Source organism: Oncorhynchus clarkii, chromosome 16 (assembly GCF_045791955.1).
Source record: "Oncorhynchus clarkii lewisi isolate Uvic-CL-2024 chromosome 16, UVic_Ocla_1.0, whole genome shotgun sequence".
Classification (NCBI taxonomy): domain Eukaryota; kingdom Metazoa; phylum Chordata; class Actinopteri; order Salmoniformes; family Salmonidae; genus Oncorhynchus; species Oncorhynchus clarkii.
In genome coordinates, this window is record NC_092162.1 from 65,813,051 (window position 1) to 65,835,677 (window position 22,627).

Here is a 22,627-nt window from a genome sequence, read left to right on the forward strand (position 1 = left end):
TAGGCTAGTTGAGAACACCTTTATTTAACCAGGTAGGCTAGTTGAGAACACCTTTATTTAACCAGGTAGGCCAGTTGAGAACACCTTTATTTAACCAGGTAGGCCAGTTGAGAACACCTTTATTTAACCAGGTAGGCCAGTTGAGAACACCTTTATTTAACCAGGTAGGCCAGTTGAGAACACCTTTATTTAACCAGGTAGGCTAGTTGAGAACACCTTTATTTAACCAGGTAGGCTAGTTGAGAACACCTTTATTTAACCAGGTAGGCTAGTTGAGAACACCTTTATTTAACCAGGTAGGCTAGTTGAGAACACCTTTATTTAACCAGGTAGGCTAGTTGAGAACACCTTTATTTAACCAGGTAGGCTAGTTGAGAACACCTTTATTTAACCAGGTAGGCTAGTTGAGAACACCTTTATTTAACCAGGTAGGCTAGTTGAGAACACCTTTATTTAACCAGGTAGGCTAGTTGAGAACAAGTTCTCATTTGCAACTGCGACCTGGCCAAGATAAAGCATAGCAATTCGACACATACAACAACACAGAGTTACACATGGAATAAACAAAACATACAGTCAATAATACAGTAGAACAAAAGAAAACAAAAAGTCTATATACAGTGAGTGCAAATGAGGTAGGTTAAGGAAATAAATAGGCCATGGTGGCGAAATAATTACAATATAGCAATTAAACACTGGAATGGTAGATCGGCAGAAGAGGAATGTGCAAGTAGAGATACTGGGGTGCAAAGGAGCAAGATAAATAAATAAATACAGTATGGGGATGAGGTAGGTAGATAGATGGGCTGTTTACAGATGGGCTATGTACAGGTGCAGTGATCTATGAGCTGCTCTGACAGCTGGCACTTGAAGCTAGTGAGGGAGATATGAGTCTCCAGCTTCAGAGTTTTTTGCAGTTCGTTCCATTCATTGGCAGCAGAGAACTGGAAGGAAAGACGACCGAAGGAGGAATTGGCTTTGGGGGTGACCAGTGAGATATACCTGCTGGAGCGCGTGCTACAGGTGGGTGCTGCTATGGTGACCAGTGAGCTGAGATAAGGCGGGGCTTTACCTAGCAGAGACTTGTAGATAACCTGTAGCCAGTGGGTTTGGCGATGAGTGTGAAGCGAGGGCCAGTTAACGAGAGCGTACAGGTCGCAATGGTGGGTAGTGTATGGGGCTTTGGTGACAAAACGGATGGCACTGTGATAGACTGCATCCAGTTTGTTGAGTAGAGTGGTGGAGGCTATTTTATAGATGACATCGCCGAAGTCGAGGATCGGTAGGATGGTCAGTTTTATGAGGGTATGTTTGGCAGCATGAGTGAAGGATACTTTGTTGTGATATGGGAAGCCGATTCTAGATTTAATTTTGGATTGGAGATGCTTAATCTGAGTCTGGAAGGAGAGTTTACAGTCTAACCAGACACCTAGGTGTTTGTAGTTGTCCACGTATTCTAAGTCAGAGCCGTCCAGAGTAGTGATGCTGGACGGGCGAGTGATGCGGGCAGCGATCGGTTGAAGAGCATGCATTTAGTTTTACTTGCATTTAAGAGCAGTTGGAGGCCACAGAAGGAGAGTTGTATGGCATTGAAGCTCGTCTGGAGGTTAGTTAACACAGTGTCCAAAGAGGGGCCAGAAGTATACAGAATGGTGTCGTCTGCGTAGAGGTGTATCAGAGAATCACCAGCAGCAAGAGCAACATCATTGATGTATACAGAGAAGAGAGTCGGCCCAAGGATTGAACCCTGTGGCACCCCCATAGAGACTGCCAGAGGTCTGGACAACAGCACCCCCATAGAGACCGCCAGAGGTCTGGACAACAGGCTCTCCAATTTGACACACTGAACTCTGTCTGAGATGTAGTTGGTAAACCAGGCGAGGCAATCATTTGAGAAACCAAGGCTGTCGAGTCTGCCAATAAGAATGTTGTGATTGACAGAGTCGAAAGCCTTGGCCAGGTCGATGAATACGGCTGCACAGTAATGTCTCTTATCGATAGCGGTTATGATGTCGTTTAGAACCTTGAGCGTGGCTGAGGTGCACCCATGACCAGCTCTGAAACCAGATTGCATAGCGGAGAAGGTACGGTGGGATTCGAAATGGTCGGTAATCTGTTTGTTAACTTGGCTTTCGAAGACCTTAGAAAGACAGGGTAGGATAGATATAGGTCTGTAGCAGTTTGGGTCTAGAGTGTCACCCCCTTTGAAGAGGGGGATGACCGCGGCAGCTTTCCAATCTTTGGGAATCTCAGACGATACGAAAGAAAGGTTGAACAGGCTAGTAATAGGGGTTGCAACAATTTCTGAAGATAATTTTAGAAAGAGAGGGTCCAGATTGTCTAGCCTGGCTGATTTGTAGTAAAAACTAATGCAGTAAGCAACTAATATATCAACATACTAGGCTCATCCTACTGAGAACGCATCACCTAATGCACAATTGCGTTGATTTCCGCTATTCATTCATGTTGGTACAGCGTGTCCCCTCAGCTGATTATCAGCTGTTGTTAAACACACGGAAGTCTGGAAAGCTTATCTTCCTCAATAGCATGAAAATGTGAAATGAGTACAACATCCTGGCATTTAAAGCATTTAAAAATGAAAGTTTTCTTTTTTACGCAAACCCCAAATGCCTACTATTTATGGGTATTCGGACACGCCCACTGAATCCTTATATCCAGTTCTCTCAAAGCACTTTGAGTCCTTGCACATCGATCACTGACTCACCTGACAGATGGATGCTGAGAGCGGAATGGAATCTCTCTCTTCCTCAGTGTTTTCCTCACTCGTTCTCTCTGCAGGAGATCTTCTCCAGGCTTGCAGTGTTTTCCTCACTCGTTCTCTCTGCAGGAGATCTTCTCCAGGCTTGCAGTGTTTTCTTGGTGGAGGTGACTAAAGCCACCTTATGGATTTGGAAAGCTGAGCGACACCTCACGTGGGGGAGTGGAGCGCTCGCCCCCATTAAAACTCATGCGCGTTTCATGTTTATTTTTCCTGTCTACCACAAACGTGTAGCCTGTGGAGTCCTCGTTCTGTGTTTTTAGTTTTTATGTGCAGGTTGTTCTGTTCAGAGTCCCTGCAGAGCAGCCAGTCTCTTAGTTGCGGGGGTGGATGCGGTTTGAGTTGATAAAGCCTTTGACAAAAACAACTCACGGCCTAACATTATAATTAATCAGCCACAACAAGCAACTAGGCTAACCCAAATCACACTATAAACTATTTCTAAAACAAGGTGAGAAGGAGGCTTGGGGCTGTCTCAGGTGGCAATACACACACTGCATTAACGTGACATTGGTTCTTTTACAGGAAGGAAAACATGTGATTAGAAACAACTCCAATAGGATTCAAGGCACTCCGAGGCCCTTTTCCTGGAATGGAACAGACTGGCAACAGGAAACTGAGAACAAGCAGCTTTCTTCTGCATTGTTCCTACGGCGACAGGATGTCGACAGCGTCCAATTTTTCTCCTGAAGGCTGAAGTGAGAGGGAGGTGAATCGCAGAGAAAAGAAGACAGGGAGAGACAGAGATGATTGCTGCCTCACAATGCCTTCCCTTCGCATCGCCTACACACTGCCACATCTCCAACAGAACACGGGAGGAAAATAGAACAATTGTTGTTCCCTAGAACTGCTTATAAAGATAGCAAGGAGAAAGGCAGCAGCTTTATCTCTCAGAGAGAGAGATGGAGAGAGAATTCCCAGGGCATGGATGGTGGTAGACATTCCAGCTGACCTGCAGTAATACACCTAAAGAGGCTAATTAGCACACACCCAGTCATATGAGATCGAGAGTACAGAGCTTTCCTCACACAGACCGCCCAGTCATATGAGATCGAGAGTACAGAGCTTTCCTCACACAGACCGCCCAGTCCTATGAGATCGAGAGTACAGAGCTTTCCTCACACAGGCTGCCCAGTCATATGAGATCGAGAGTACAGAGCTTTCTTCACACAGACCGCCTAAGACACAGCTAAGACAAGTATAACATTCCCAACCCCGGATACAGTACACAGTGTTGAGAGGCGGGCTGTACTGAACTGTACCTGTGAGAGGGACATGTGGGGCTCCGAGGAGGACAGGCTGTTCTGGCTGATGATGCTCTTCTCCAGAGTGTCCACCTTCTCATAGGTCCGTTTCTGACGCACCATGCCCTCCGACGCCAGGGGCGAGAGGGGCACGTCGCCATGGGTACTCCCGCTCCCGGTCCGGTACAGAGAGTGGTTACTGGCGCTGATGTCCTCTCGGGAGGCGCTGCGGCCCCTGTACTTCTTCGGGGAACCCAGGGGGGAACGGGTCCGAGGTACAGAGCTGTCAGACATCTCAGTGTCCAGGCTGGCCTTGCTGCCACGCAGGGTGTTAGATCGACTCACCACCACCCGCATCTCTGCCATCAGCTTCTCATTCAGGGCACTGAGCTCCCCAATGCTGCCCACTGAGCCTGGCCGGCCCTGCCCTGTTCCCCCAGCCCCCCCTCCCAGGGCTCTCCGGCGGTTCTTCCTCCTCAAGCTGGGCGAAGGCCCGGTGGAGTAGCCGGAGTCCTGGTGGGTGACGGCGGCCGTCGCTGGGTACTCCTGGGACGCCACACTGTTCTGCCGGCTGTGCCGGACGTCCATGTTCTTCCTCACGCTGGTCTCCAGGAGACGCCACGACTGCTTCTTCTCCAGGCTCACCTCCTTGGGCCTGGGCTGGGTCACGACTGGGCATGGGGATGGAGAGGGGGGCAGGTCAGGGTCTAGAGCAGGGGCCTGCTCTGTCTGGATAGGATGGGATAAGGGGCTCTGCTTGCAGGTGGCAGGGTCCACGTTGACCATGTGTTTGATGCACTCCCGTCCAGCGGGGCTGTACTCTGTGGCGGAGGGATTCCTCTTGTGTTTGGAGGCCAGGTGAGAGGCTGGGTATTGAAGCAGCTTGGGTTGCTGCTGGGTCTGGTGGTGGGTCTGGGTCTGGGGTTGGCGGACCCTCTGCAGGCTGGTGGTTAGGGTGGAGGACCTATTCAGGAGGGCGGCCCCCTCCACCTCCATCGGGGGCTCATCATAGATAGGTGTTTCCATGGGTGGTTCATCATAGATGGGCGGAGTGGCACCGTAATGGGGCGAGGAGGGCTGGGGGGTGCCAGCCTGACACCTCTGTGGAGTCTGGTAGACCTGGCTGCCAGTGGAGGGCATCACCAGGCCGAAGTTACCGTTGTCTCCCTTCTTCAGGTGGAAGGCTTGCTTGTGGTCCACAGGGGCAGCCATCTTGCCTGCAGGGCTGGATATGGGTCTGGGGCTGGGTCTGTCTGAGTGGACCTGGTACACAGCAGGGCTCCCAGGGCTGAGAGTGTTGAGGTGCTGGGTGTTAGTGGGCACCACAGACTGGTTCCTGCCAATGCTGTTCACCTTCACCAACATGGCTGCCTTCGATCCCGGAGCTGGCTGCCATCTTTGACCTGGGTCCCTGGAACAGAAGAGAGGAAGATTTTTTGATGAAAAATAAATACAAATATTTATACATCAGGGATGGGCAACTTTGATGGCGGGTGGGGGCCACAAAACATCTGAACATCTTTAAGGGGCTGCAGTGGCTCACCGGTCTGTGTACCCACATCCTTACCCAAAGGACTGACTTCCCTGCTGTACATAGAACACACTCAAAGACACCAAAAATGTGGGATCAAAAATGTATGATATGTACACATGCACACAGCACTATAAACAATGGCTTAGACCTGTTTGGTGGGTAAACAAGACAGATAACTGACTGTTCAATGGCAACTTGCTCATATGCAAAGGAGAAGAAAGGTATGAGACTGTAGGTTACAACTGGGAGGCAGGTATGAGACTGTAGGTTACAACTGGGAGGCAGGTATGAGACTGTAGGTTACAACTGGGAGGCAGGTATGAGACTGTAGGTTACAACTGGGAGGCAGGTATGAGACTGTAGGTTACAACTGGGAGGCAGGTATGAGACTGTAGGTTACAACTGGGAGGCAGGTATGAGACTGTAGGTTACAACTGGGAGGCAGGTATGAGACTGTAGGTTACAACTGGGAGGCAGGTATGAGACTGTAGGTTACAACTGGGAGGCAGGTATGAGACTGTAGGTTACAACTGGGAGGCAGGTATGAGACTGTAGGTTACAACTGGGAGGCAGGTATGAGACTGTAGGTTACAACTGGGAGGCAGGTATGAGACTGTAGGTTACAACTGGGAGGCAGGTATGAGACTGTAGGTTACAACTGGGAGGCAGGTATGAGACTGTAGGTTACAACTGGGAGGCCGGTATGAGACTGTACAGGTTACAACTGTGAGACAGGTATGAGACTGTAGGTTACAACTGGGAGGCAGGTATGAGACTGTACAAGTTACAACTGGGAGGCCTGTATGAGACTGTAGGTTACAACTGTGAGACAGGTATGAGACTGTAGGTTACAACTGGGAGGCAGGTATGAGACTGTACAAGTTACAACTGGGAGGCAGGTATGAGACTGTAGGTTACAACTGGGAGGCAGGTATGAGACTGTAGGTTACAACTGGGAGGCCGGTATGAGACTGTAGGTTACAACTGGGAGGCAGGTATGAGACTGTAGGTTACAACTGGGAGGCAGGTATGAGACTGTACAGGTTACAACTGTGAGACAGGTATGAGACTGTAGGTTACAACTGGGAGGCAGGTATGAGACTGTAGGTTACAACTGGGAGGCAGGTATGAGACTGTAGGTTACAACTGGGAGGCAGGTATGAGACTGTAGGTTACAACTGGGAGGCAGGTATGAGACTGTAGGTTACAACTGGGAGGCAGGTATGAGACTGTAGGTTACAACTGGGAGGCAGGTATGAGACTGTAGGTTACAACTGGGAGGCAGGTATGAGACTGTAGGTTACAACTGGGAGGCAGGTATGAGACTGTAGGTTACAACTGTGAGACAGATATGAGACTGTAGGTTACAACTGTGAGACAGATATGAGACTGTACAGGTTACAACTGGGAGGCATGTATGAGACTGTAGGTTACAACTGGGAGACAGGTATGAGACTGTAGGTTACAACTGTGAGACAAGTATGAGACTGTAGGTTACAACTGTGAGACAGATATGAGACTGTACAGGTTACAACTGGGAGGCATGTATGAGACTGTAGGTTACAACTGTGAGACAGATATGAGACTGTAGGTTACAACTGTGAGACAGATATGAGACTGTACAGGTTACAACTGTGAGACAGGTATGAGACTGTACAGGTTACAACTGTGAGACAGGTATGAGACTGTAGGTTACAACACAACTTGAGATGGATCTGATTTGACGCAGTGCGACTGTGAGATTGTGCTGGTTAAGTTTCCAACAAACATGGCCATAGTGTGAGTACATAATCAGGGCGTAGAAACTCAATCTTACGAGCTATTAATATTACTCAAAGAGACTGTCACAATGAAAACGCTTTTCTCAACAAAACCCTTACTCAGCTTATCAAACAGAAGTACCCACACGAACACACTCATGTTCCAGAACATCACGGCCATGTTTGTAGGGGAAACACAACAGGAAAAGTTTGTTCCTACATTACAGTCTGCCAAGTGAAGCTGTCAAAACCACACACACACACACACACACACACACACACACACACACACACACACACACACACACACACACACACACACACACACACACACACACACACACACACACACACACACACACACACACACACACACACACACACAGTTGAAATCTGAAGTTTACATACACCTTAGCCAAATACATTTAAACTCATTTTTTCACAATTCCTGACATTTAATCCTAGTAAAAATTCCCTGTCTTAGGTCAGTTAGAATGACCACTTTATTTTAAGAATGTGAAATGTCAGAATAATAGTAGAGAGAATGATTTATTTCATCTTTTATTTCTTTCATCACATTCCCAGTGGGTCAGAAGTTTACATACACTCAATTAGTATTTGGTAGCATTGCCTTTAAATTGTTTAACTTGAGTCAAACGTGTCGGGTAGCCTCCCACAAGCTTCCCACAATAAGTTGGGTGATTTTTGACCCATTCCTCCTGACAGAGCTGGTGTAACTGAGTCAGGTTTGCAGGCTTCCTTGCTCGCACATGCTTTTTCAGTTCTGCCCATACATTTTCTATAGGATTGAGGTCAGGGCTTTGCGATGGCAACTCCAATATCTTGACTTTGTTGTCCTTACGCCATTTTGCCACAACTTTGGAAGTATGCTTGGGGTCATTGTCCATTTGGAAGACCCATTTGCGACCAAACTTTCCCTTCCTGTGAAAACTGATGTCTTGAGATGTTTCTTCAATATATCCACATAATTTTCCAACCTCATGATGCCATCTATTTTTGGAAGTGCATCAGTCCCTCCTGCAGCAAAGCACCCCCACAACATGATGTTGCCACCCCCGTGCTTCACGGTTGGAATGGTGTTCTTCAGCTTGCAAGCCTCCCCCTTTTTCCTCCAAACACAATGGCGGCCATCATGGCCAAACAGTTATATTTTTGTTTCATCAGACCAGAGGACATTTCTTCAAAAAGTATGATCTTTGTCCCCATCTGCAGTTGCAAACCGTAGTCTGGCTTTTTTATGGCGGTTTTGGAGCAGTGGCTTCTTCCTTGCTGAGCGGCCTTTCAGGTTATGTTGATATAGGGCTCGTTTTACTGTGGATATAGATACTTTTGTACCCGTTTCCTCCAGCATCTTCACAAGGTCCTTTGCTGTTGTTCTGGGATTGATTTACACTTTTCGCACCAAAGTACTTTCATCTCTAGGAGACAGAACGTGTCTCCTTCCTGAGTGGTATGACGGCTGCGTGGTCCCATTGTGTTTATACTTGCGTACGATTGTTTGTACAGATGAACGTGGTACTTTCAGGCGTTTGGAAATTGCTTCCAAGGATGAACCAGACTTGTGAAGGTCTACAATTTTTCTGAGGTATTGGCTGATTTCTATTGATTTTCCCATGATGTCACGCAAAGATGCACTGAGTTTGAAGGTAGGCCTTGAAATACACCCACAGGTACACCTTCAATTCACTCAAATTATGTCACCTAGCCTATCAGAAGCTTCTAAAACCATGACATCATTTTCTGGAATTTTCCAAGCTGTTTAAAGGCACAGTTAACTTAGTGTATTTAAACTTCTGACCCACTGGAATTGTGATACAGTGGATTATAAATTAAATAATCTGACTGTAAACAATTGTTGGAAAAACTACTTGTGTCATACACAAAGTTGATGTCCTAACCGACTTAACAAACTATAGTTTGTTAAGTGGTTGAAAACGAGTTTTAATGACTCCAACCTAAGTGTATGTAAACTTCCGTCTTCAACGGTACACACACACACACACACACACACACACACACACACACACACACACACGGCTGTGTTTCCTCCCATGTTCCCTCAGAGGGCAGTGGAATGTCAGGCCCTAATCCTGCATCAATGCCCTGGGTGTTCTGGTCCTTCACTGGTGCAGCCTACTCACCCTCCCTCAGACCCCAGATCAGCCCTACACACTCCACAAGCAACCGGATAATCTCCCCGACAAGCTAATCTAACCAGCACTGAACTCCCCTCACACCAGACCCTTTCTTTCAAAAGACTGTTCAGACTATAGCTAAACGTTACTGTAAAAACAGCATAGCCTCAATGAATCCACCCCTCCACCTCTCCACCAGGAAACCCACCATTACCCATCCAACATAGGCAAACACATAGGAGACAAGCAACACTGTGGGAAGGCAAACACATAGGAGACAAGCAACACTGTGGGAAGGCAAAGACATAGGAGACAAGCAACACTGTGGGAAGGCAAACACATAGGAGACAAGCAACACTGTGGGAAGGCAAAGACATAGGAGACAAGCAACACTGTGGGAAGGCAAACACATAGGAGACAAGCAACACTGTGGGAAGGCAAACACATAGGAGACAAGCAACACTGTGGGAAGGCAAACACATAGGAGACAAGCAACACTGTGGGAAGGCAAAGACATAGGAGACAAGCAACACTGTGGGAAGGCAAAGACATAGGAGACAAGCAACACTGTGGGAAGGCAAAGACATAGGAGACAAGCAACACTGTGGGAAGGCAAAGACATAGGAGACAAGCAACACTGTGGGAAGGCAAACACATAGGAGACAAGCAACACTGTGGGAAGGCAAACACATAGGAGACAAGCAACACTGTGGGGAGGGAAAGACATAGGAGACATAGGAAACACTGTGGGAAGTAAGACATTATCCTGCCTAATAGTTGTTACCCCCATCAGTAAACATGTTCTCATTTTTAGAACAATGCCATATAGCTTCTGATAAGTAGAGGACACCATATAGCTTCTGATAAGTAGAGGACACCATATAGCTTCTGATAAGTAGAGGACACCATATAGCTTCTGATAAGTAGGTGGACACCATATAGCTTCTGATAAGTAGAGGACACCATATAGCTTCTGATAAGTAGAGGACACCATATAGCTTCTGATAAGTAGAGGACACCATATAGCTTCTGATAAGTAGGTGGACACCATATAGCTTCTGATAAGTAGAGGACACCACCATACAGGCTCTGATAAGTAGAGGACAACATATAGCTTCTGATAAGTAGAGGACACCATATAGCTTCTGATAAGTAGAGGACACCATATAGCTTCTGATAAGTAGAGGACACCATATAGCTTCTGATAAGTAGAGGACACCACCATATAGCTTCTGATAAGTAAGTGGACACCATATAGCTTCTGATAAGTAGAGGACACCATATAGCTTCTGATAAGTAGAGGACACCATATAGCTTCTGATAAGTAGAGGACACCATATAGCTTCTGATAAGTAGAGGACACCATATAGCTTCTGATAAGTAGAGGACACCATATAGCTTCTGATAAGTAGAGGACACCATATAGCTTCTGATAAGTAGAGGACACCATATAGCTTCTGATAAGTAGAGGACACCATATAGCTTCTGATAAGTAGGTGGACACCATATAGCTTCTGATAAGTAGGTGGACACCATATAGCTTCTGATAAGTAGAGGACACCATATAGCTTCTGATAAGTAGAGGACACCATATAGCTTCTGATAAGTAGAGGACACCACCATACAGGCTCTGATAAGGAGAGGACACCACCATACAGGCTCTGATAAGTAGAGGACACCATATAGCTTCTGATAAGTAGAGGACACCACCATACAGGCTCTGATAAGTAGAGGACACCACCATACAGGCTCTGATAAGTAGAGGACACCATATAGCTTCTGATAAGTAGAGGACACCACCATATAGCTTCTGATAAGTAGAGGACACCACCATATAGCTTCTGATAAGTAGAGGACACCATATAGCTTCTGATAAGTAGGTGGACACCATATAGCTTCTGATAAGTAGAGGACACCATATAGCTTCTGATAAGTAGAGGACACCACCATATAGCTTCTGATAAGTAGAGGACACCACATAGCTTCTGATAAGTAGAGGACACCACCATATAGCTTCTGATAAGTAGAGGACACCACCATATAGCTTCTGATAAGTAGAGGACACCACCATACAGGCTCTGATAAGGAGAGGACACCACCATACAGGCTCTGATAAGTAGAGGACACCACCATACAGGCTCTGATAAGTAGAGGACACCGTATAGCTTCTGATAAGTAGGTGGACACCATATAGCTTCTGATAAGTAGGTGGACACCATATAGCTTCTGATAAGTAGGTGGACACCATATAGCTTCTGATAAGTAGGTGGACACCATATAGCTTCTGATAAGTAGAGGACACCATATAGCTTCTGATAAGTAGGTGGACACCATATAGCTTCTGATAAGTAGGTGGACACCATATAGCTTCTGATAAGTAGAGGAAACCACCATACAGGCTCTGATAAGGAGAGGACACCACCATACAGGCTCTGATAAGTAGAGGACACCACCATACAGGCTCTGATAAGTAGAGGACACCATATAGCTTCTGATAAGTAGAGGACACCACCATACAGGCTCTGATAAGGAGAGGACACCACCATACAGGCTCTGATAAGTAGAGGACACCACCATATAGCTTCTGATAAGTAGGTGGACACCATATAGCTTCTGATAAGTAGAGGACACCACCATACAGGCTCTGATAAGGAGAGGACACCACCATACAGGCTCTGATAAGTAGAGGACACCACCATACAGGCTCTGATAAGTAGAGGACAACACCATACAGGCTCTGATAAGTAGAGGACAACACCATACAGGCTCTGATAAGTAGAGGACAACACCATACAGGCTCTGATAAGTAGAGGACAACACCATACAGCCTCTGATAAGTAGAGGACAACACCATACAGGCTCTGATAAGTACAGGACAACACCATACAGGCTCTGATAAGTAGAGGACAACACCATATAGCCTATGATAAGTAGAGGACAACACCATATAGCCTATGATAAGTAGAGGACAACACCATATAGCCTATGATAAGTAGAGGACAACACCATATAGCCTATGATAAGTAGAGAACAACAACATACAGGCTCTGATAAGTAGAGGACAACAACATACAGGCTCTGATAAGTACAGGACAACACCATATAGCCTCTGTTAAGTAGAGGACAACACCATATAGCCTCTGTTAAGTAGAGGACAACACCATACAGCTTATCAGCATATCATGCTCATTTAGGTCAAAGCACTTACATTCAGCATTGCCTGAGTAAAGATGCGTACTGGGGGGGTGGAGGGGGGTCTTTGTCCCCTAAAAAAGATCAGAAGGTAACTTACCCCCTCCCTGTGTCCCTGTGTTGGCGCGGGACAGCGTTGTAACGGCGGGGGTTCCTTCAGTCCCCGTGTGAACGCTGCTACAACCCCTCCTCTTCAAAACCAAAAGAAAACAAACAACCTGTGCCAGGCACGTCTCAGAAGGATGATGGATGTCTTGTGTACCGCTGTGAGTGTCTTCAGTGAAAACACAAGAGTCAAGACTCCAGAGCTCTTCACAGACTCTTAATTGTAGCCTGCCACCAGAGTCTGAATTTAACTGTGGAGTTACTGAGAGGGGAGCAAGAAAAACAAAGGAGAGAGAGAGAGAGAGAGAGAGAGAGAGAGAGACAGAGAGAGAGACAGAGACAGAGACAGAGAGAGAGAGAGAGAGAGGAGGAAAGAAAGGCGGGGGCCGGTGCTGTAGCCCTTCTCCTTCCCTAGTGTTACAGTAGCTGGTATGTGATCTGTTCCAGCTCAGCCTCTCTCCTCTCTGATAGAATCTCAGCATGTGAGTAGCCCATATTAATATATGTAGCCTTAGAAATAAGTTTAATTAAATCAATAACTTGCTAACATCAGATAACATTAATATATTAGCCATTTCTGAGACTACTTAGATAATTCCTTTGATGATACAGCAGTAGCAATACAAGGATATAACATCTATAGAAAAGACAGGAATGCTTATGGGGGAGGTGTTGAGAGTTGGCTAGTGAAAGTATTCACCCCCCTTGGCATTTTTCCTATTTTGTAGCCTTACAACCAGGAACTAAAATTGATTTTTGGGAGGTTTGTATCATTTGATTTACCCAACATGCCTAACACTTTGAAGATGCAAAATATTTTTTAGTGTTGAAACAAACAAGAAATAAGACAAAAAAAACAGAACTTGAGCGTGCATAACTATTCACCCCCTCAAAGTCAATACTTTGTGGAGACACCTTTTGCAGCAATTAGCTGCAAGTCTCTTGGGGTATGTCTCTATAAGTTTGGCACATCTAACCACTGGGAGTTTTGCCCATTCTTCAAGGCAAAACTGCTCCAGCTCCTTCAAGTTGGATGGGTTCCGCTGGTGTACAGCAATCTTTAAGTCGTACCACAGATTCTCAATTTGATTGAGGTTTGGGCTTTGACTAGGCCATTCCAAGACATTTAAATGTTTCCCCTTAAACCACTCGAGTTTTGCTTTAGCAGTATGCTTAGGGTCATTGTCCTGCTGGAAGGTGAACCTCGGTCCCAGTCTCAAATCTCTGGAAGACTGAAACAGGTTTCCCTCAAGAATGTCCCTGTATTTAGCGCCATCCATCATTCCTTCAATTCTGACCAGTTTCCCAGTCCCTGCTAATGAAAACCATCCCCACAGCATGATACTGCCACCACCATGCTTCACTGTGGGGATCGAGTTCTCGGGGTGATGAGAGGTGTTGGGTTTGCGCCAGACATAGCATTTCCTTGATGGCCAAAAAGCTCAATTTTAGTCTCATCTGACCAGAGTACTTTCTTCCATATGTTTGGGAAACACCAAACATGTTTGCTTATTTTTTTCTGGCCACTCTTCCAAGCCCAGCTCTGTGGAGTGTACAGCTTAAAGTGGTCCTATGGACAGATACTCCAATCTCCGCTGTGAAGCTTTGCAGCTCCTTCAGGGTTATCTTTGGTCTCTTTGTTGCCTCTCTGATTAACGCCCTCTTTGCCTGGTCCGTGAGTTTTGGTGGGCGACCCTCTCTTGGCAGGTTTGTTGTGGTGCCATATTCTTCAGAAATAATGAATTTATGGGTGCTCCGTGGGATGTTCAACGTTTTGGATATTTTCTTATAACCCAACCCTGATCTGTACTTCTCCACAACGTTGTCCTTGACCTGTTTGGAGAGCTCTTTGGTCTTCATGCTGCTCCTTGCTTGGTGGTTCCTCTTGCTTAGTGGTGTTGCAGACTCTGGGGCCTTTCAGAACAGGTGTATATATACTGAGATCATGTGACAGATCATGTGACACTTAGATTGCACACAGGTGGACTTTATTTAATTAATTATGTGACTTCTGAAGGTAATTGGTTGCACCAGATCTCATTTAGGGGCTTCATAGCAAAGGGGGTGAATACATATGCACTCACCACTTTTCCATTTTTTATTTTGTATAATTCTTTGAAACAAGTAATTTTTTTCATTTCAATTCACCAATTTGGACTATTTTGTGTATGTTCGTTACATGAAATCCAAATAAAAATACATTTAAATTAAATTATAATGCAACAAAATAGGAAATACTTTTGCAAGGCACTGTACCATCCCACTGACTATACCAACATTAGAAACACCTTTCTAATACTGAGTTGCACCTTCCCTTTTGACCTCAGAACAACCTGAATTTGTTGGGGTATGGAGTCTACAGGGTGTCGAAAGTGTTCCACAGGGATGCTGGCCCACATTGACTTCAATGCTTCCCACAGTTCCATTCTTGACACACACAAATATAACTTGGTTCTATTTCTGACGCTTGACGCGCTGCAAGTCCAGCCTCTCCATTCTCCTCATTGGTTTTTAGGAGCATATACCCATGTGGGTGATTGAAAAATGAACGGAGGTCCACACTCCAGTCCAGTTAGGGGTGGTAATGCACCTTAAAGTCGGTTGCCAACCGCCAAATACATTCTGAAGAAGAAGAAGATGCCTGAAGGAGGAGAGATTACTAGAAACAAACTTGGTTTTATCAGTAGATTAATTGTTAGACTAGAGGACCTTGTGCATTTCAGGTAAAATAACAACCCAATGCTTATATCCCATGATAAAAAAAGAGATGGGGGGGGGAGGAGGAGTGGCTAATAGGTCTGGCTGCACATCTGACTCAACAAAAATAAGAAATTGTATTATTATGAAGCCAAGATCAATTATATATACATTTTTGAGTATATTAAATTAAATGATGATCAGAAAGACAAACTCAACTCCATCTTTCAAGGAATCAGATGGTTTATTCATCACAAAAACATTCGATGTTGCCAATTATTTCAATTATTATTTCATTGGCAAAGTGGGCACACTTAGGCAGGAAATGCCAACAATGAACAGTGAGCCATTGTATTCATGCATAAATAATGAAAGAAAAGCATTGTAAGTTTGAATGTTGTAAAGTTAGTGTGGGGGAGGTGGTAAAATGATTGTAATCCGAATGACAAACCTCCTGGCATTGACAATTTAGATGGAAAGGATGGTAGCAGACACCTATCAGTCATATCTTTAATCTCAAATCAAATTTGATTTGATTTTACGTGTCAAATAAAACAGGTTACTGTAAAATTACTTATACTTACTTACTTACTTACTTACTTACTTACAAGCCATTAACCAACAGTGCAGCTCAAGAAATAGAGTTAAGAAAATATTTACTGAATAAACTAAAGTAAAAAATGAAATAAAAAGAAACAATAAAATAACAACAAGGCTATATACAGGATAGTCGAGGTAATTTGTACATGTAGATAGGGGTAAAGTGACTATGCATAGATAGTAAACAGTAGCAGTGTCACGATCGTCATAGGAAGAAGTGGACCAAAGCGCAGCGTGGTACGCGTTCATTCTATTTATTTATTAACTGAACACCGACAACAACAAAACAAAATAGGAACGTGACGTTCTGCAGGGCAAAAATAACAACTAGTGCAGAATGAAAGAGGGGAAAAAGGGCTACCTAAGGATGATTCCCAATCAGATACAACGATAGACAGCTGCCTCTGATTGGGAACCACACTCGGCCAAAAACAAAGAAATAGAAAAGATAGAAATAAAGAAACTAGAATGCCCAACCGAGTCACACCCTTGCCTAACCAAAATAGAGAATATAAACCTCTCTATGGCCAGGGCGTGACAAGCAGCCGTGTAAAAACAAAGGGGGGTGGGGGGGGGGGGGTCAATGTAAATAGTCCGGGTGGCCATTTGATTAATTGTTCAGCAGTCTTATGACTTGGGGGTAGAAGCTGTTATGGAGCCTTTTGGACCTAGATTTGGCGTTCCGTTATCGCATCCTGTGCGGTAGCAGAGAGAATAGTCTATGACTTGGGTGAATCTGGGTTTGGCGGATGCCAGGAGAATCCATACAGAAATGTTTTGTCCAGATCGGTGTGGAAGGAAGAGTGGAGGCTGCTTTTACAGCAAATGGGGGACCAACTCCATATTGATGCCCATGATTTTGGAATGAGATGTTCGACTAACAGGTGTCCACATTCTTTTGGTCAAGTAGTGTATAGAATAGAACTCAGAGGGGTTTCTTTAATGGAAACTTCTCTAATGTCAAACATGTAGTGTCAGGTGTACCACAGGGCAGCTCTCTAGGTCTTCTACTCTTTTATATTTTTACCAATGACCTGCCACTGGCTTTAAACAAAACCTGTGTGTCCATGTATGCTGTTGATTCAACCATATAAGTGTCAGCAAATACAGCTTCTACAGTCACACAAAAAACATTAACAAGGAGTTGCAGTCAGTTTTGGAAAGGGTGGCCAATAATAAACTGGTCCTGAACATCTCTAAAACTAAGAGCATTGTATTTGGAAGAAATCATTCCCTAAGCTCTAGACCTCAGCTGAATCTGGTAATGAATGTAGAGCTGTTGAACAAGTTGAGGAGACTAAATTGCTTGGTGTAAACTATCATGGTCAAAACAGATGCAATGGTTGTAAAGACGGGGAGTGGTCTTTCCATAATAAATGTACACGCTTTTTTGACACCACACTACAGAAATCAAGTCTGGCAGGCTCTAGTCTTGTCTTACCTTGATTATTATTCAGTCATGATCAAGTGCTGCAAAGAAAGACCAAGTTAAGCTGCATGTCTTGCTCTTCATTGTAATCAGAGGGCTAATATAAATACTATGCTGCCAGTGTCTCTTGGCTAAGAGTTGAGGAGAGACTGACTGCATCACTTCTTTTTATAAGAAACAATGTATTGAAAATTCCAAATTGTTCTCATTGTCAACTTACACACAGCTCTGACACAAACACTTACCCCACCAGACATGTCACCAGGGGTCTTTTCACAGTCCCCAAATCCAGAACAAATTCAACAAAGTGTACAGTATTATATAGAGCCTTATTGCATGGAACTCACTTCCATCTCATTTTGCTCAAATGAACAACAAACCTGGTTTAAAAAAACAGATGAAGCAACACCTCACGGCACAACGCCACTCCCCTATTTGACCGAGATATTTTGTGTGTATGTATTGATATAAAGGCTAAGTTTGCCATTATTAAATGATGTAGTTTTGTCCTTGAGTTGTTCTTGTTTATTAACGTTCTGTATTATATCATGCTTCATGTTTTGTGTGCGAACCTATAACACCTTTAGTTTGTCTGAATTTGTGGATTTTACGCACCAGCCAAGCTTCTGGGAGAGAACCATGGTTCTCTTTTGATATGTTTTGTGTGAACCCCAGGAAGAGTAGTTTCTGCTTTCACAACAGCTAATGGGGATCTGAATAAAAGACCAACATACCCTCTCCTCTCCTCTCCTCTCCTCTCCTCTCCTCTCCTCTCCTCTCCTCTCCTCTCCTCTCCTCTCCTCTCCTCTCCTCTCCTCTCCCACTACTACAGTCCTACTCTACTCTCTCTGTCCTCTCAAGGATCATCCTCTCACCACCACAATACCCTCTTCTCCAACATTGGGTACTTCAGTACCCTTCAGTACCCTCTCGGTTTCTGTCTGTCTCCACCGCTCTCAACGGTTCTTTTCTCTCACTAAGTCTCATCTCCACCTCTCTCACAACATCTCTCACCTTCTCACAAAGACTGAAGTACTTTGCTAGAATAGAAAACCTTCTATCACTAGCTACACCTTTACTCTAGTACTTCACCTCTCTGCTCTTAAAGATTCATACATTCTCTCAAACATTCTCCTCTCATCCTTTCCTTTCTCTCCTTGTCTTCCTCACTCTACTTCACCCCCCCCCCCCCCCACTCTCTCTCATTACTTTTCTCTTCATCTTTCAACGTCTCTCCATTTCCACGCTCCCTTTCTTTCGTGTTCTGCACTTATCCTTCCACACTTTAAAAAAAACAGCCTCTGGTCTGTTTTCTCTTCTCTACATTTTTAACTGTTAAAACGTAATTTCACTTGTTCTCTATCAGTCTAACATCCCCTTACACACTCTCAGGAGAACGGGTGACCTAGACAGCATCTATGTGTGTTTTCCTTTGTGTTGATGTACATGTGGGTATGAGTATGTTTGTATTGGGTGTGAGAATGACATGTAGCTATGATCGATACTAGCTTGTGTAATATCAATCTGTTTACGCAAGAGTTGGGTATATTCTCTCTCTCTCTCTCTCTCTCTCTCTGTGGTATTTCACCCAATAGATATGGGAGTTTATCCAAATTGGATTTGTTTTCAAATTCTTTGTGGGTCTGTATAATCTGAGGGAAAATGTCTCTCTAATATGGTCATACATTGGGCAGGATGTTAGGAAGTGCAGCTCAGTTTCCACCTCATTTTGTGGGCAGTGAGCACATAGCCTGTCTTCTCTTGAGAGCCAGGTCTGCCTACAACGGCCTCTCTCAATAGCAAGGCTATGCTGACTGAGTCTGTACATATTCAAAGCTTTCCGTAATTTTTGGTCAAATCAAATCAAACTTTATTTGCCACATGCACCGAATACAACAAGTGTAGACTTTACTGTGAAATGCTGACTTACAAGCCCTTAACCAACAGTGTAGACTTTACTGTGAAATGCTGACTTACAAGCCCTTAACCAACAGTGTAGACTTTACTGTGAAATGCTGACTTACAAGCCCTTAACCAACAGTGTAGACTTTACTGTGAAATGCTGACTTACAAGCCCTTAACCAACAGTGTAGACTTTACTGTGAAATGCTGACTTACAAGCCCTTAACCAACAGTGTAGACTTTACTGTGAAGTGCTGACTTACAAGCCCTTAACCAACAGTGTAGACTTTACCGTGAAATGCTGACTTACGAGCCCTTAACCAACAGTGTAGACTTTACTGTGAAATGCTGACTTACAAGCCCTTAACCAACAGTGTAGACTTTACTGTGAAATGCTGACTTACAAGCCCTTAACCAACAGTGTAGACTTTACTGTGAAATGCTGACTTACAAGCCCTTAACCAACAGTGTAGACTTTACTGTGAAGTGCTGACTTACAAGCACTTAACCAACAGTGTAGACTTTACTGTGAAATGCTGACTTACAAGCCCTTAACCAACAGTGTAGACTTTACTGTGAAGTGCTGACTTACAAGCCCTTAACCAACAGTGTAGACTTTACTGTGAAATGCTGACTTACAAGCCCTTAACCAACAGTGTAGACTTTACTGTGAAATGCTGACTTACAAGCCCTTAACCAACAGTGTAGACTTTACTGTGAAATGCTGACTTACAAGCCCTTAACCAACAGTGTAGACTTTACTGTGAAATGCTGACTTACAAGCCCTTAACCAACAGTGTAGACTTTACTGTGAAATGCTGACTTACAAGCCCTTAACCAACAGTGTAGACTTTACTGTGAAGTGCTGACTTACAAGCCCTTAACCAACAGTGTAGACTTTACTGTGAAATGCTGACTTACAAGCCCTTAACCAACAGTGTAGACTTTACTGTGAAATGCTGACTTACAAGCCCTTAACCAACAGTGTAGACTTTACTGTGAAATGCTGACTTACAAGCCCTTAACCAACAGTGTAGACTTTACTGTGAAATGCTGACTTACAAGCCCTTAACCAACAGTGTAGACTTTACTGTGAAGTGCTTTCTTACAAGCCCTTAACCAACAGTGTAGACTTTACCGTGAAGTGCTGACTTACAAGCCCTTAACCAACAGTGTAGACTTTACTGTGAAATGCTGACTTACAAGCCCTTAACCAACAGTGTAGACTTTACTGTGAAATGCTGACTTACAAGCCCTTAACCAACAAGTGTAGACTTTACTGTGAAATGCTGACTTACAAGCCCTTAACCAACAGTGTAGACTTTACTGTGAAATGCTGACTTACAAGCCCTTAACCAACAGTGTAGACTTTACTGTGAAATGCTGACTTACAAGCCCTTAACCAACAGTGTAGACTTTACTGTGAAATGCTGACTTACAAGCCCTTAACCAACAGTGTAGACTTTACTGTGAAGTGCTGACTTACAAGCCCTTAACCAACAGTGTAGACTTTACTGTGAAATGCTGACTTACAAGCCCTTAACCAACAGTGTAGACTTTACTGTGAAATGCTGACTTACAAGCCCTTAACCAACAGTGTGGACTTTACTGTGAAGTGCTGACTTCCAAGCCCTTAACCAACAGTGTAGACTTTACTGTGAAGTGCTGACTTACAAGCCCTTAACCAACAGTGTAGACTTTACTGTGAAGTGCTGACTTACAAGCCCTTAACCAACAGTGTAGACTTTACTGTGAAGTGCTGACTTACAAGCCCTTAACCAACAGTGTAGACTTTACTGTGAAGTGCTGACTTACAAGCCCTTAACCAACAGTGTAGACTTTACTGTGAAGTGCTGACTTACAAGCCCTTAACCAAGTGTAGACTTTACTGTGAAATGCTGACTTACAAGCCCTTAACCAACAGTGCAGTTCAAGAAGAAGAAAATATTTACCAAGGAGACTAAAATACAAAGTTATAATAAAAAGTATCACAATAAGAACAACAATAATGAGGCTATATACAGGGGGCACCAGTACAGAGTATATGTGGAGGTTATATTCAGGGGGTACCGGTACAGAGTATATGTGGAGGTTATATACAGGGGGTACCGGTACAGAGTCAATGTGGAGGTTATATACAGGGGGCACCAGTACAGAGTCAATAATGAGGCTATATACAGGGGGCACCAGTACAGAGTCAATGTGGAGGTTATATACAGGGGGTACCAGTACAGAGTATATGTGGAGGTTATATACAGGGGGTACCAGTACAGAGTATATGTGGAGGTTATATACAGGGGGTACCGGTACAGAGTCAATGTGGAGGTTATATACAGGGGGTACCGGTACAGAGTCAATGTGGAGGCTATATACAGGGGGTACCGGTACTGAGTCAATGTGGAGGCTATATACAGGGGGTACCGGTACAGAGTCAATGTGGAGGCTATATACAGGGGGTACCAGTACAGTGTCAATGTGGAGGATATATACAGGGGGTACCAGTACAGTGTCAATGTGGAGGCTATATACAGGTGGTACCAGTACAGTGTCAATATGGAGGCTATATACAGGGGGTACCGGTACAGAGTCAATGTGGAGACTATATACAGGGGGTACCGGTACAGAGTCAATGTGGAGACTATATACAGGGGGTACCGGTACCGAGTATATGTGGAGGCTATATACAGGGGGTACCGGTACCGAGTATATGTGGAGGCTATATACAGGGGGTACCGGTACCGAGTATATGTGGAGGCTATATACAGGGGGTACCGGTACCGAGTATATGTGGAGGCTATATACAGGGGGTACCGGTACCGAGTATATGTGGAGGCTATATACAGGGGGTACCGGTGCCGAGTCAGTGTGGAGGCTATATACAGGGGGGTACCGGTACAGAGTCAATGTGGAGGCTATATACAGGGGGTACCGGTACCGAGTATATGTGGAGGCTATATACAGGGGGTACCGGTACCGAGTATATGTGGAGGCTATATACAGGGGGTACCGGTACAGAGTCAATGTGGAGGCTATATACAGGGGGTACCGGTACAGAGTCAATGTGGAGGTTATATACAGGGGGCACTAGTACCGAGTCAGTGTGCAGGGGTACAGGCTAGTTGAGGTAATCTGTACATGTAGGTGGGGGTGAAGTGACTATGCATAGGTAACAAACAACAGCGAGTAGCAGCAGTGTACAAAAAGGGGGGGGGTCAATGTAAATTGTCCG

The 22,627-nt window shown here is 44.7% G+C and overlaps 1 protein-coding gene across 2 annotated transcripts in view; it reads right to left on the minus strand.

Moving 5' to 3' along the window:
* LOC139368934 (rho GTPase-activating protein 39-like) overlaps positions 1–22,627 on the minus strand; it is a 155,581-nt gene that overhangs the window by 38,563 nt on the left and 94,391 nt on the right. Inside the window, exons 1-2 of one of the 2 annotated variants that reach the window (XM_071108437.1) lie at positions 12,766–13,025; positions 4,042–5,434 (exon numbers count right to left, since the gene is read on the minus strand). In XM_071108437.1, the coding sequence (XP_070964538.1) occupies positions 4,042–5,388 (1,347 nt within the window). In that variant the 5' untranslated portion in view covers positions 5,389–5,434; positions 12,766–13,025. Of the gene's footprint in view, positions 1–4,041; positions 5,435–12,765; positions 13,026–22,627 lie in introns of those variants that run through there. The other variant, XM_071108436.1, reaches the window with a different exon arrangement.